A 14,448-nucleotide genomic window follows, 5' to 3' on the forward strand; every position below is an offset into this window, starting at 1 on the left:
CTTTCAAGCCACACACCGCTCTTCTTCAGGTCTGGGCAAGGTACTCCGAGCATCACACCTAAGTGCATTTAGCTGTGATACTTGTCTCTCTCACCAACAGAAGTTGGTCCAATAAAAGATATTGCCTCACCCACCTTGTCTTTCTAATATCCTGGGACTGCCACAGCTACAACTGCACTTAGGTGTGATGCTCGGAGTACCTTGCCCAGACCTGAAGAAGAGCGGTGTGTGGCTTGAAACCCCCCCCCCCTCTCCAACAGAAGTTGATCCAATAAAAGATATGAACTCAAAATCTATTCACTTTAAAAGAAGCTCCATGTACTTTAGCGGCCTCTGACATGCTAATTTCTATTGGTTTACAATCACATTTTCCTATTTTTTAAAATGTCCTCCTTTGTTGTGTGAAAGACCCACACACAGAAGAGGGGAAAACTGACTAATAGATTACACAGGGGAAACAGTGAAACTGGCTAAGAGGTGTCATAAACACAAAGTGCTGCCAAAATCACAGACTAAACAAGCTGAAAAATTAGGTGTTTAAAAAAAAATTCACCAATCTCTTTCTCCTATAGTACTCTTGGGTGTTTCCTGTTATGAATAGTATGTGAACAATATTTCAGAGAAAAATGTGATGTTTAATTTGACGGTGTCCTTTTAATTATTAAAATTCATTTTAAGGGAAAGAGTTTCACACATGTTGAAATAATGGGCCAGATCCTCAGCAGTGCAAATAAGCATAGCTCTCTTGATTTAAGTGGAGCAATGCTGATTTAAACCGGCCCAACTTGGATCTGGCTCAAAGTATAGTGCTTTCACTTCAGACCAGACTGAGGTCTCATATTTCATCATTATCTTTATTCCCAGGTTTCACTTCTGATGCATCTCGTTTTATGACTAGGGAAGGAAGAAGAGGCAAAGATTTCATAGAATCTCCTAGATTTCTTGATCAGCTTCTTTTTCTAGACTATTAGGACCAATCTATTAACTTATAGTGCAGTGAGGGGAGTCAATAAAAAAAAACAACACCACCTCTTAGATAGAAGACACTCCCTCAAATGAAACTGGAGTTCGAAACTAAAAAGGCAGAACTTGCAAGTGCAAGTGAATCACCGAGGAGCACATGGCTTCCAATAGGATTTATACTTCTAAGTGACTTAAGCACTTTTGAAAAATCTCACCACTGAACAGCAACATTTCATCCTCATGCAAAAAGTACAAGATCCGCCTTATATTTTCACACAGGAAATGTGAAGAACCTATATCTAGGTAACAATATCTATAGTCATCTTATAAAAACGATCTTAAACTATAATGAGTGTGTTTTTGTAATATGGGTTAGTTTTTTGTCATGATTCATTTTTAAAAATAAAAATATTTTTTTTTTCACTATACTTCAAGCGGTTATGGTCAGAAGAATGTGAAATTCACCGCATGATACTCCATATGTATTTTCTGCTGGGTACCAAGAATCACATATTACAATACGTTAAACAAGTTCATCAGTAAAAAGGAAGTAGAACAGTTTCCAGACAGTCTAATTATCTTTGTTCATTCAACAATTAAAAAAAAAAAACAAAAACAGTCTCCCGTAAATGATACCCCCCCAAAAGATGAACATTCTCGGGGGACAGATAATGATGGGGGATTTTCACTTTTTCAGGGGTTGATTGTGTCTGGCTACCCCATAAGTGAGGAAGTTGGGCAAAGAGGGTACAAGTAGTCTGGCCCCTTGAGATGCCCATGTGCAGGGGCCAGACAACATGCATGACCTTCAATACAGGGACTGCTATAGTCAAGTGCCACTGACAGCACTGGACTCCTTGGGGGAGCCAATAGGGGGCTTGAAAGGATGTGACCATAGCTCCAGTGGAGCTGGTTTGAACAGGGGGGAGCATACAATGCATTCTGTCCAATGGGGGTATAATTGCTGCATCCTCCTTATGCTTTAGGAAGCACTGTGGCTTAATGGCATGCCTGAGCCCTACAAGTAATTAGTGTCTATGAATCTTACTAGGTGCCAACAGGAATGTGACATGAATAGTAAAACACAGTTTTAAATTAACTAATTTATTCTGATCATTTTGGGGATTTTACAGATGCTCAGGGCTTAAGATGTCGACACAATCTAACGCCAAAGTTAGGATGCATCTAATGAGATGTGCAAAGGGAAACGTGTCAGCGTCCATGCAGGAGCTCATTCATACAAGAGGTAGGTCTGAACCACAAGGTCCTGATTTGGATTTTTGGTTTCCCAGAGTTCAGGACTTGGTGTGTCTGGGAGCCCAGAACTCATTCACCAGGAAATGTGGTTGCAATTTCATAACCTACTTTGATTTAACAGTCACGAGGAAGGAAACAACAAGGAAGAGGAGACATTGGAGGCTCACCAGAGTGCGTCCTGAGGTGTCCTGTGAGGGCATCCCTTCTCCGGCAGGCGTAGCTGCAGAAGGGACATTTGAACGGTTTTTCCCCAGAGTGTAACTTGATATGCCTCAGCAGGTTCCCCTTCTGCGTAAAAGAAGCTCCACACTGGTTACAATGGAAGGGGCGCTCACCTACAGTGGAGAGAACGATCAAGAAACCATCCAACACAGAACACACAGACCCAATATCCTATTGCTTGTAACAGAATATAGTGCAGCCAGATCTAAGTCCACCATCACCCAATTTAAACCCACCACAAATCCTTTATTTCATCTCTTTGTAACATAGGACTTGCTGATCCTAAAGGCTCGCACTTCCTGATGATTGTGGGCAATATTTTCAACAGTGGTTTTGGGTGCCTCAGTTTTGGGCACCCATCGGAGATGCTTTAAGAGGCCTGATTTTCAGAAAGGGCTGAGCAGCCACCCTCTGAAAAAGGGATCTGAAGCTGAGCAACCAAAACCACTAATCACCATGGAAAATGTAAGCCCACTACTGTGCTGCTCTCTCTGTGGCTTGCAAATCTTTTTATAGAGGCCCCATCCTCAGAGGGGTTTAGAACGTTGGATAGATATCACTGTCTTAACGTAAAACAAAACAATTTTTTAAAATAATTAAAACCCCTTTGAAGGCTCCTCTGCACTGCTAGAGTGATGCAAAGGGTCTTTAGTATAAATGAGAATCAGGCCCAAATAGCTTTGGTAAGTAGCAAACATGGTGAGAAAAGCTGCACCTAGAAAAAGGAGAAGTAAACAGAGTTGGGTTTTAAATAACTTTTATTTAAAAATTATCTCCATTAGGAGAGTTTTGTCTTAAAGTAGAAATTAATAAGCATTTAATAAAATCGTTTGTGTTGATAGTAAAGGTTTGATTTAACCTGGGATGGTTGTGATTTTTTCCCCCAACCTAAACGACACAGTTTTTCATTAAATAAATAATTAATAAATAAATAATAAATAATAATAATAAAAGTAGGAAAGCTGAAAAACACCACAAAGGTTTTGTGAAATGAAACACAAAACTTACACAACGTGATCCACTTTGTAACATACTTAGTCTATCTCAATTCAACACGGCACTTAAGCATGTGCTTAACTTTAATCATATGGTTAAGCCCTATTGGTTATAAAGGAAGTCAATGGGATCAAAGCATATACTTAATGTCAATCCTATGCTTAAGTGCTTTACTGAATTAGGGCCTTAGACACTGAGATGATTTTATTAAGGCTGTGATTCAACAAGATACTTAAGGATATTCCTAACTTTCAGCATACAAGTAGTATCATTTATTTTTTTAAGCTCATCTCCTATTACAAAGCTTTGGCCAAATCAATCCCAATGTGGTGAAGGCATGTTTGGTTCGATAATGAGCTGGCTGGAGAGGAGTATTAATCTTTTTTTAAAATAATTGACCGCATTCTGTAATCAATTGTCCAGTTTTCTAGTATTTTAGTTCCACAGTTTTGCCCCTTTTTGAGGCAATGATCTGTGACGCAACCTCCTTCCCAGACATAGATTTAAGGAAGAAATCTGGACTTTCATTTGTAAATGCTAAAAGAGAGGGAAGGAACTCAACTATGTGCCATCAGCCACATTTCAGCTTCTTCTCCCCATTCTGGGCTCAATGTAAGACCTTTGTATTTAGGATCAGTCATGTTGGCTAAGTAATGGAAAGGTTCCATAGCTTCACTGAATCATTTTTTCAATTTTGCTGTGTGTGGTTTCATTTCATCGTTGTTAATTACATTAAACCACATTTACATGGCATCTGCAACAGGACTGTCATCAACCTGTAATCTGTCACATACTTCCAAAACCTTCGTCAATTGCTGTTGTAAGATTAATGGCCCCTCATTGCATAAAATGCATGCTATGTTTTCATCAAACTACTTCTTATGTCTACTGCAAATTCCATCATGTGTGTTGGATACAAATTTAGAAATGTAGTCTTCCTGAGAGCATGACTGAGTGTTATTAAGAAGCTGGGCCATAAATCCTCATTTTTTCAATCAACCAACCGCTGATGGTAATTGGGGACTATTTTTTTTTTTTGAACTTTCACAATGTGCTTTAGGGACTGGGTTGGGTGTTCCATTTCTCTCAATAAGGTTGAAATAGTGTGCTGAACACCCAAAATTGAGAAGTCTAAGTTTCTATTTATAAGTGGTTTATGAAGGGTTAATAAATGAGTAATAGATGCAATAAATGTTACCGACATGAGTTGTACACATTATTGATGGTTATAAGAGTGTCAATAGAATGCGATATAGATTGTTATAAGTAATCTCTTGACCTTTTGGACTTTATAAATATATATAACAATTGATTAGCCACTTATTAAAACCTCTATTCATCATTTAGTAACCCTTTATAAACTATTTATAAATGTAACATTAATATCAAGTGTCACCAAAAAAGATTTCTAGTACCAAAAAACTTAAATATACATTATATTTTTGTAAATGTGTGATGGCAGAAGTTCAAAACATTTTTTAAAAACATCCCCTCACCCTCTTCCCAAGCAAAAAATAGAAACCCTTCCAAACCACTGTGAAATCCAGGTGTTTCACACCTTGGACATCCCCCCCCACCCCCTAAAACCACACAAATTAACAATCAAAATTTCTGAAGAGTGTGGTTCCCTAGAAGAGTAAACTGAGGTGTCTATATGCTCTTGGATTAACTGTAGGTACCATACATTAACTTCAACCCCTTCGCACAAAGAAAATAGACTAGGTAATGGTTACAGAGTATTCCTTTTTCTGAGGTCCTTCTGCTTGTGGACTAGTCTGATGATACCTCAAAAATTCTTTGGCTTTTACAAAGGCAAAACTCAAGCCAACAGTCATGTGGCTAAATATTTAACGCCTTACATGAGCCAAACGCCCACTGAAGCTTACTAGCCTATTCAGTTGACCTGCAACTTACGTAAATCATTAACACCAGAAAAAGTGGATATAAAATGTTACCACTCTTGATCTGTTACTGTTCTGCACCCACTTTGCACTGGTGTAAATGACTGCGCAAGGTGTAAGGTGAATTGGGCCCTGGGAATTTGGACCAAGTGGATTTGGCAGGGTGTGGCCTTTCGTAGCGCATTTTAACTATATTATACAAAGAAGTGGGGGCCAAACTGCGCCTTGTGAGTCACATGAGGTTCTTTTACAGTTAAAGTGCAGTTCTCCACCTACCAGACTCTGTGTGTGTGTTGGGGGGGAAGGGGGGGTAGAGGGGAGCTTGGGGATTGTGTTCTGCAGCAGGGTGGTGGGACTAGGAGCTTCTGCCAGAGATGAGTGGTGCCTTTGGAAAGTAAGTGTATGTGTGTATGTGGGCACAATTTAAAGGTTCACGCCCCACCGCTTGGGCCCCCCCAGGCATGCTCCCCCTCTTACCCTCAGCGACCCCTTCCTGCAGCTCCCAGGTGCTAGCTCCTCGTGGACAGGCAGCAGCAAACCGCTGGGAGCTGCGGGGAGGGGCGGCTGCTTTAACTTCCCGGGGAAAAAGCAATAGAGGGTCCTGTGGCACCTTAAGACTAACAGAAGTATTGGGAGCATAAGCTTTCGTGGGTAAGAACCTCACTTCTTCAGATGCACTTGCATAGACTTTACAATAGCACAAATTAGTACTGCTGATCTGGGGACTGGACTCGATGACCTCTCGAGGTCCCTTCCAGTCCTAGAATCTATGAATCCTAGAATCTATGAATCTTTTGAAATAATACAATCTGAAACCAGGACTATGTACAGATTAACGTCCTATTAATGTTTTCTATCTTGTACAATATAAATAGTTCAAACATTCTCAAGAAGCAAACCAGCTCCTTCTCTTCTTAACTGGACTGCTTCCACGTACAGTCATTCCCCCTAATCACTTCAGCACGCAAGTGGTGGGCAGAGGTTTCATTATGAGTTATCCTCCTTTATATTTCATCCCACTGTGAAATACAACTGTGCCATTCTCAACATCAAAACAACAGTTTAACTGGGGACCAGGGGTATATCCAAACCTGATCTGCCGCTTTTATTGAGACGCCGATCCAAACAGCTTGCAACGTGTTGAAAACAACATGAGTAGCCCTCATAAGAAGGCAGGTAAAATAAGTTTCCTCCGAAATTCAATGAATTTCTTCCTACGCAGAACTGCCACTTGCTTTTTAAAAAAGTTTCATGTATTCTAGAGATTTTAAATGGGGAATGAAGGAGATGGAGGCATTACTATACCAAATTGCTGTTATATGTGTTTCCAAACATATTATACCTGCATACTCTGAACTCAGGATAGCACTAGCATCTAACCCCTCTGTTAACAATGAGCTACACCTCTCTCCATAACTTTTCTCACGGAAGTCAACAGAACTGTCTGCAAACTAAAGCAATGGGCTTATTTCTCATTTGCACAAAGGACCTTTTTACATCGCTACAGTTAATTAATTCAATTAATTAAACTTAATGGAAGTGAGTCTGAATGTAATTATTTTGCACCTGCCTTTAAGGCTCCTTTTCCCTACTAGAATGGTATAAAGCAGCCTTTATGTAAACGAGACTCAGGATCAAACTGACTGAAGGTGTCAAAGTCTGGCCCATAGAAATAAAGGGATTCTGATTTTGACAATTGTTTATTTTGCAGACAATTTTGCTCTTAAAAGAATGTATTAAGCACTGAGAGAGGGATACTTACAAAACAGCCCTCTTCACCTCCTCATGCTAAATTGCTTTGCCCAGGGAGGTATGAAAAAAAAAAAGGGGGTTAGTTTAGCGTTAACGATAACATTAATTTTTCACCCTCCACGTAAAATTGTTTTGGGTTATTTTAGTTGAACTATAGGAAGAAATATTTCCTCTGGTGCGTTAGTTGCCTCAACTGCTCTGGGAGCACAGACGAAAGGGTAGCTGTACGGCTAATCTATCAACAGCGAAAGCAGAGCAATCAACCTTAATCTGAGCAACATAAAAAGTAGACGAACTCATTCCATTTCCATATTTGTTGTTTTGAATCCTCCTGAGCTTCTTGGTCTAGATGTTTACCTATTGCATTGTATTCCATTAGCCAGTTAAGCGATGGGGCTAAACATCACTTTAGAACAGTGGTTAACTACAGAACAAGCAAATGAGTAAGAAAATTGAGGGATTTACTTGTCTTTATTTTGGATAATCCCATCTCCAAGGGGGGATTTTATTTGAATTCTTTTATTAATTTCTCAGTCATTCCTGATCTCAAATAGTTTAAGGGCCCGGATTTTCAAGAGCACTCAGTACCCACATTTTTGGCCAGATTTTTAAAAAAAGAGCTCAACTCCCAGTTAGTCCCTTAAAATGAAGGGGCAAAAATTTTCAAAAAACCCACTGATTCTCATTGTTAACAATAAGAGCTGCTGGGCACAGAGCTATTTAGAAAACCCAGCCTCTTCATTTAAGTACTAACTGGGAGCTGAGCTCTTCTGAAAATCTGGCCATTTATTTAGATGCCTAAATGGAAGATGCCAAATTCTTTTGAAAAATCTGGCCCTAGAACGTTTGCTCCATGTAACCAATGCCAAATAATATCATGGTGCAAGAGGCAGTAGTCTAGGCACTAAATCAACTTAATCCTTTCTATACAAATATTTGACAGTCCGATGAAATTAATTCTAACCAGGGAACATGGCCATCTATTTAAATTTGTTTGTGGTTAACCATATTAAGCATGAACGTCTTGAATACTGAATAGCACAATTGGGTTTTTTGGTCCCAAATCAATTGTGCCAAAACAGCCTTATCCCTGCATAAAATAAAAAAGTTAAACAGCATTTTCAGTTGTTCCAAGTTCTGTATGTGCATCTGCAATGCTATGAACGTGACAGTAGGATTTGGTAAAAATTCCTTCCCTGGTACATCAAATATACATTGCAGTACTAACATGCAGGTGGGGTGGAACCAAAGGCTTGAGAGTTTCCTGAGATCACCCAGAACAGCAGAAATGCAGAAATGCAAGGCGAAAGTGGTTAACATAAGTGGGCTCGATTGTGATACCCTCATCCACGTTGAATAGTATCTTGCAATATGAGTAGTCGCACTGAAGGGAGGCAGTATGACCTAGTGGATAGAGCACTGGACTGGGACTCAGGAAAACTGGGTTCTATTTCTGGCTCTGCCACGGGCCTGCTGGGTCACTTTGGCAAGTCACTTCGCTGCTCTGTGCCTCAGTTTCCCCATCTGTAAAAGGGGATAATGATACCGACCTCCTTTGAAAAGCACTTTGAGATCTACTGACGAAAAGTGCTAGATAAGAGCTAAGTGTTATTATGGTGATGGATTAAGTTACCATTCAGTGTGTGTAAGGGTCTCACAAACCTCACTGAGGCAATAGCATGGCTACGGAAGAGCATCAATGTACACAGTATGGTATCAGCTCTGCTGAAAGCGGGAAGATACGAGAGGGTTTGGTTTTTTTTCATTCCCATAAAGGGCCAAGCCTAGAGGGATGACAAATTCACTTTTAAACACATTAGAATTCCTTGTTATTTCTGTAGACAAATTGGATTCTTCACCCTACTTTTTTTTTTCCCCTCTCTCCTCGATACCGCCAAACAAGAGTGCCTGGAGTACCCGATGACAATATTACCTGATTATCCAACTACTGCAGTAACACAAAACTCTTAGAAAGATGTTGCTACAGCCCCCCGCCCCCGGTATGCAACAGCATGGAGAATGAAGTCTCTACTGAAAAGAAAAAGGAAGATAAATTAGCCCTGATGTGCTCTTGTGAAATGAGCTGGGACACTGCCACTCAGTGAAATTGTTCCACCTTCACATCGCATCCCTAGGCTGAATGTTACGGATACATGACAAACAAATGGAAAAGCTCCCCTTATGCATTTGGAAATGGCTTTACCTGAATGATCAATACCTTAAAAAAGTGCAGGATTCTACGGTAACGGTTGCTACCTCGGCAGGAGCATTATGGGCTCCATTGTGGGTTTACCACAAGCCCGGAATCAGGGGCATCGTGAAACTGTGTGGTCACGGGAGCAAAAATCTGCGCCAGCCCTATGCCTGTCACAGCTTACTTCCCTCTTCCTGTGTCTGTTCAGCCGCACTGGCTGGTGTGTAGGGGCAGCAGGGACCTCACCAGTAAGGAAGGGGGAGGCTGTTGTGCCTTTTGTGATTAAAGCAGACCATGCCAAAGAGTAGGAGGCCATCTTGTAACCCCTTCTTCTTCTGAGTGAGCCACAATTTTGCCGTGTGTGTGTGTGTGTGTGTGTGAATTATGATTATTATGGTAAGCTGCAGTGTTTGGGAGAGAATGGCATCAGGCTTTAGGGACAGGATCTACCATTTTCTGGAGGAGAAGACAGCTGAAGTTTCTGCAAGGCAAACAGTGGGCCAGACTGTGCCTTGCAGTATACGGGACATATCAGCTCCGCAGGAGAGGAAGGGGAGTCAAGCCCCTACATATGCATTGGCCAGCAAAGCTGGCTGGGGGCAGTGGGATGAGGAGTATGCTACTTCATGGAAGGGCTGATACTGAATCCTCACCAGTGGAAAAGGGGAGGTGTGTCTGGCACACAATTCCTTCCCAGAGTTCCCTTGGGGGCTGCACAGCCAGACGCAGCCTAGGAGGGCCGAGTCCAAAGGCTCAGTCTAGCCCGTTAATAGCTACTGCTGATGAAATGGCAGGATAGTGTTTTAAATACTACCCTTGCTATGGTATTTTTAACATTTTACTTTTTGCCATTAAAGACAAGGATGTGGACATCCAAGCAAATTCCTCCTTCTATGGACATGCCGCTGTAGACGGTGAAGCATCAGCACCTAAAATAAAACAACGGGCCAGCTGGTTCACTAAGAGCTACACAGTGAAAGGAATGCCCATTTCTATATGCTCGAAAGCATCTGTATAGAGCCGTGCATCACAGCCTCTCTGCTCAGGGGCAAAGAGCCGGAGCACTGTAGAGAAGCTCTAATGGCTTTACGAAAACAGCAGTGTGTTATGTAATCCTTAGCTACACGTGCACATATAGCTGCCTTAGTCTGCACAGTAGAAGGCAAATGTTGTTGTTTAAATGTGGGCGCCTAACAGGTTAGGCACCCAAATCACCCGTATGTCGAGGCACCTAAATAAAAGATGTGCTGACAGAGCTCCATTGTCCTGTAAGGACCTGCCAGTGCTCAACACCTCAGGCTGGTTTTAATTAGGAGATTAACTAGGGTTGCCAGGTGTCCAGTTTTCTGACTGGTCGCTAAAAGTCTGGTTGGCCGCAGTAACCGGCCTCCGCCATTGCGGGGTGGGAAGAGCAGCAGCTGGAGCAACATGGAGGAGCTATAAATAATAAATAATTATTTATTAATAATTATTAATAATTTATAATAATGTATTAATAAATAGCTGCTCTCTGCTCAGCTGCTGATGCCTGACAGAGAGCAGTGGCAGGTTTTGGGACCGGGCTCACAGAGGTAGGTGCTGCTGCCCAGGTGTGTGTGGGGGAATCCTGTCCGCCCCCCCTTCTGGTCCACCATTCCCCGATTGCCCCTTACCCCAGGGACCAGCCCCCACTGTGCCCCAGTTGCCCTGGCCTGTAGGCAGAAGAGGCAGGGCAGGGGCTGTTCGGTTTTCAGCAATTAGAAAGTTGGCAGCCCTAGCCTAAATATAAAATGTAGGATGTCTAATTTGGGCACTCAAGGTGGACTGTGTAGCCTCTGATGTAGCTACTGTACATCTACTTGCATGGGTGTATGCGCTACTGAAAACTTACAGGAACTCTTTACAACCTTGGATTCAGTATGCTGCACATTCTACTAGACCAATCTAGTAGTGGGATGTCAAATTGTTAATCAATCAAGATTTCAGTTCGCTAAGTAGTGCTTTTCCTCTGCTGTAGCTGCCAATCTGTCTGAAATCATGAATGCACCATATATGATACTGCAGTGCTTTGCATTATACATATATGCTAATTTTTATCAATACAACTTGTGTAAAGAGCATTAATTTATAATTAAGGTTAAGATTCTGTCACAGGTATTTTTACTAAGAGTCATGGAAACGCACGACCTGTCCCTTACTTTTACTAAAAATACCCTGTGGCGGGGGCTGGCCGCTGCTGCTCCACCCCAGAGGGACTGACTCAACCCTTGCTGCTGCTCTAGTGGGCTGGGGACCGCTGACCAGCAGTGGGCCATCAGCCAGCTGTTCAGCAGCCCAGGACTGGCCACCAGTCAGCTGTTCTAGTGGCCACTTTTCTGGCAGCCCAGGGGCTGATAGCTGCTCCAACCCTGCCCCAGAAGACGACAGAGGTCCTGGAAAGTCATGGAATCTAGGTCCTCCGTGACAAAAATCACATCCGTACTTATACTATGTGTATTATTGCTCGGTGCAAAAGTTCTATTGATCTCTTTATCATCAACTGCTCACTACTGAACTGCAAACTATTCAGTTCATAAAGGGATAATACAAAGTCTTTTCTTACTCTTCCTTAACAGCCCCCCCCACACACACACTAGTTCCTAAGTACAATGTCTGAGTGTGGACTGTCTGTCATACCATTAACAATATCAAAGGCATGAGGCAAGAAAGAGCTTTCCCCTTCCTGGAAAGTTAAGTATGTCCTTAACTTTAAACATATGCTTAAGTCCCAGGACAGTAAGCACATGCTTTAAGTGCTTTCTTGAATTGGGGTCCCAATCTGAGTGCAGCCCAAGGCTTTCCCCAGCAGGGCCGCCCGGGGGGGCGGGCGCAAGTGGGGCAATTTGCCCCAGGCCCCGCAGGGGCCCCCGTGAGAATATAGTATTCTATAGTATTGCAACTTTTTTTTATGGAAGGGGCCCCCGAAATTGCTTTGCCCCAGGCTCCCTGAATCCTCTGGGCGGTCCTGCTCCCCAGATACTTACATGTCCCATCTTGAAGCCTAGTAACTTTAGCCACTTAGCTTTGAAGAAAAAATATATGGGATCACACACACATTAAAGACATGGAAAAGAATGACACCTGTCAATTCTACTTGTGCTGAACTCTCACCATATTACTGCTGGGCAAGAATGATAACGTCTGATTTCCAGACTTCTTTTCTTTGCTATTCCTAAGAACTGAAGGCCGGCACTCAATGCCAGGAAAGGTTTTTGCTTGCCAACAATAGAGCGTCACCAGAACTTTGAAAGAGCAAATCCACCCCAATCCCCCTTCCCCACCCCACCCCACCCCACCCCAACATCCCCTATTGTCACCCTTGATTACAGAGGCAAGAGAAGAGTTGTCAGGTAATATCAACATCAGATGCCACAGGCAGTCATCAGTTTTTCTTTCAGCTGCTTACCAGTGTGGCTCCTTTTATGTACCATAAGCACATTGGGCCCAATGCAAACCATGCCACAGACGTCACATTTCAGTTTACCATTCGGAAGCCGGATTCCTCCCTCGCCTGACAGCTCCTGGATCTTTCTGTTGTCCGCCATCTCGTTGTTCTCAGTGAGGGGTTCTTCCAAGCTGCTTCCTTCATCATGACCCCTGATCTCATCTTCACGGCTTAGGGGTTTCCTGTCAGACTCCTCATCGCTTTGCATTTCTAGCTTTACTGAATTTGCTGAAATGTTAAAAAAATATATAAACAAAAAAATCAGTCTTTTCCTCATTACCAATTAACTAATACCATGACCAATTAGCATTATTATTATTAATTATTTGACTACAATAGTGTCTAGAAGCTCCAAACAAGATCAGGGCCCCATTGTGGTAGGCGCTGTACATGCGCTGTACAGACCCTATCCCTAAGCATATGCAGTCTACTCTAAACAGACAAAAGGTAGGAGAAAGGAAGCATTTTTATTTCCATTTTGCAGATGGGAAACTAGGGCACAGAGAAACTAAGTGACTTGCCCAAGGTCACCCAGAAATTCTGTGAAAGAACAAGGAACTGAATCCAGATCTTCCACTGCTTTGACCACAGAATCATTCTTCCTTTCATTGATCCACTGAATGCAAGGAGTATGAAGAGTGGTGTACCACAGGGAATGAGCAGTTAAAAATATTTACTCCTCCCCTCGCACCTAGTTCTAGCAATTGCACATCAAACTATATACCGCAGTCTTCCAGTTAGAGAAAGCTACACAATCAATTCACTGAAATGAGCTCTCCTTACAGGCAAACTTGTTCAAAATAAATTAGTTTAATGAAGCAGGGCATACATGGTGCAAAGATAATCTCCAAGTCATAGTTCTTGCACAGACATGTTTTATGACAGAGGGAAGAGATACGATACATGAGCCACTGCTTTTCTGCTACCAAGGCAAATAGGCCTGAAATGAGACCTACTATGCCAACTATGTTCTGGTTTGCAGTTCATGTATACAAGTGGGATAATGGCATCCCATTGTCTGTGCACTCTGTTACAGCCTGACACACAGCCTGGGAGTCTTTCATTGACTTCAGCGGACTTTGCTTCAGACCGTTAAGGTGTCATCCAAATTCCATCAAAGCCAATGAGAACTGAAAAATAATCAGGCCCCTTATTGAGGTGTCTCAATGCACCTTAGACACCGACATTTGAAAATGTTGTCTGATTAGTGAAAGTTGCTGTAAAGAATGCCCCAGAGTTTCACTGTCTATCCACAAAACAGGTATAGGTGTGTCAGAACCTGAAGACCTAAAGAAGAGCTCCATATAGATCAAAAGCTTGTCTCTCTCACCAACAGAAGTTGGTCCAATAAAATGTATTACCTCACCCACCTTGTCTCTCATATATAGGAACAATTTCAGCCCCTACAGACTGAGGTTCCAGTTGAACCAGAGGGTAAAAGCTTCCTGCATTTCCCATTACAAGTACCCTGAGCTATCCAGTCCCTTAGCATGAACCTCACTAGTTATCCTTCTATGTCCCCACCCTAAATATTTGATAGTTTAAAAAAAAAAAAAAAATGAGAAGGTTCAGAAATCTGTGTTTCCATGTGACCTAGGGCATGTATAGTGATAGGAACAAAAACAGGAGCTCAAAGGCCAATTAGAGGTGACTTTCTAATTGTACAATTGTCGAAATACATCTCCCACTGTCCACCATGG

The 14,448-nt window shown here is 42.1% G+C and overlaps 1 protein-coding gene across 4 annotated transcripts in view; it reads right to left on the reverse strand.

Annotated features, from left to right (window-relative positions):
- IKZF2 (IKAROS family zinc finger 2) overlaps positions 1 to 14,448 on the reverse strand; it is a 145,225-nt gene that overhangs the window by 56,560 nt on the left and 74,217 nt on the right. For 2 of the 4 annotated variants that reach the window (XM_034785838.1, XM_034785836.1), the window contains exons 4-5: positions 12,788 to 12,976; positions 2,388 to 2,555 (exon numbers count right to left, since the gene is read on the reverse strand). In XM_034785838.1, coding sequence (XP_034641729.1) covers positions 2,388 to 2,555; positions 12,788 to 12,976 — 357 coding nt within the window. Of the gene's footprint in view, positions 1 to 2,387; positions 2,556 to 12,709; positions 12,977 to 14,448 lie in introns of all 4 variants that reach the window. The other 2 variants (XM_034785837.1, XM_034785835.1) reach the window with 1 other exon arrangement.

Source organism: Trachemys scripta, chromosome 11 (assembly GCF_013100865.1).
Source record: "Trachemys scripta elegans isolate TJP31775 chromosome 11, CAS_Tse_1.0, whole genome shotgun sequence".
In the NCBI taxonomy this organism is placed as follows: domain Eukaryota; kingdom Metazoa; phylum Chordata; order Testudines; family Emydidae; genus Trachemys; species Trachemys scripta.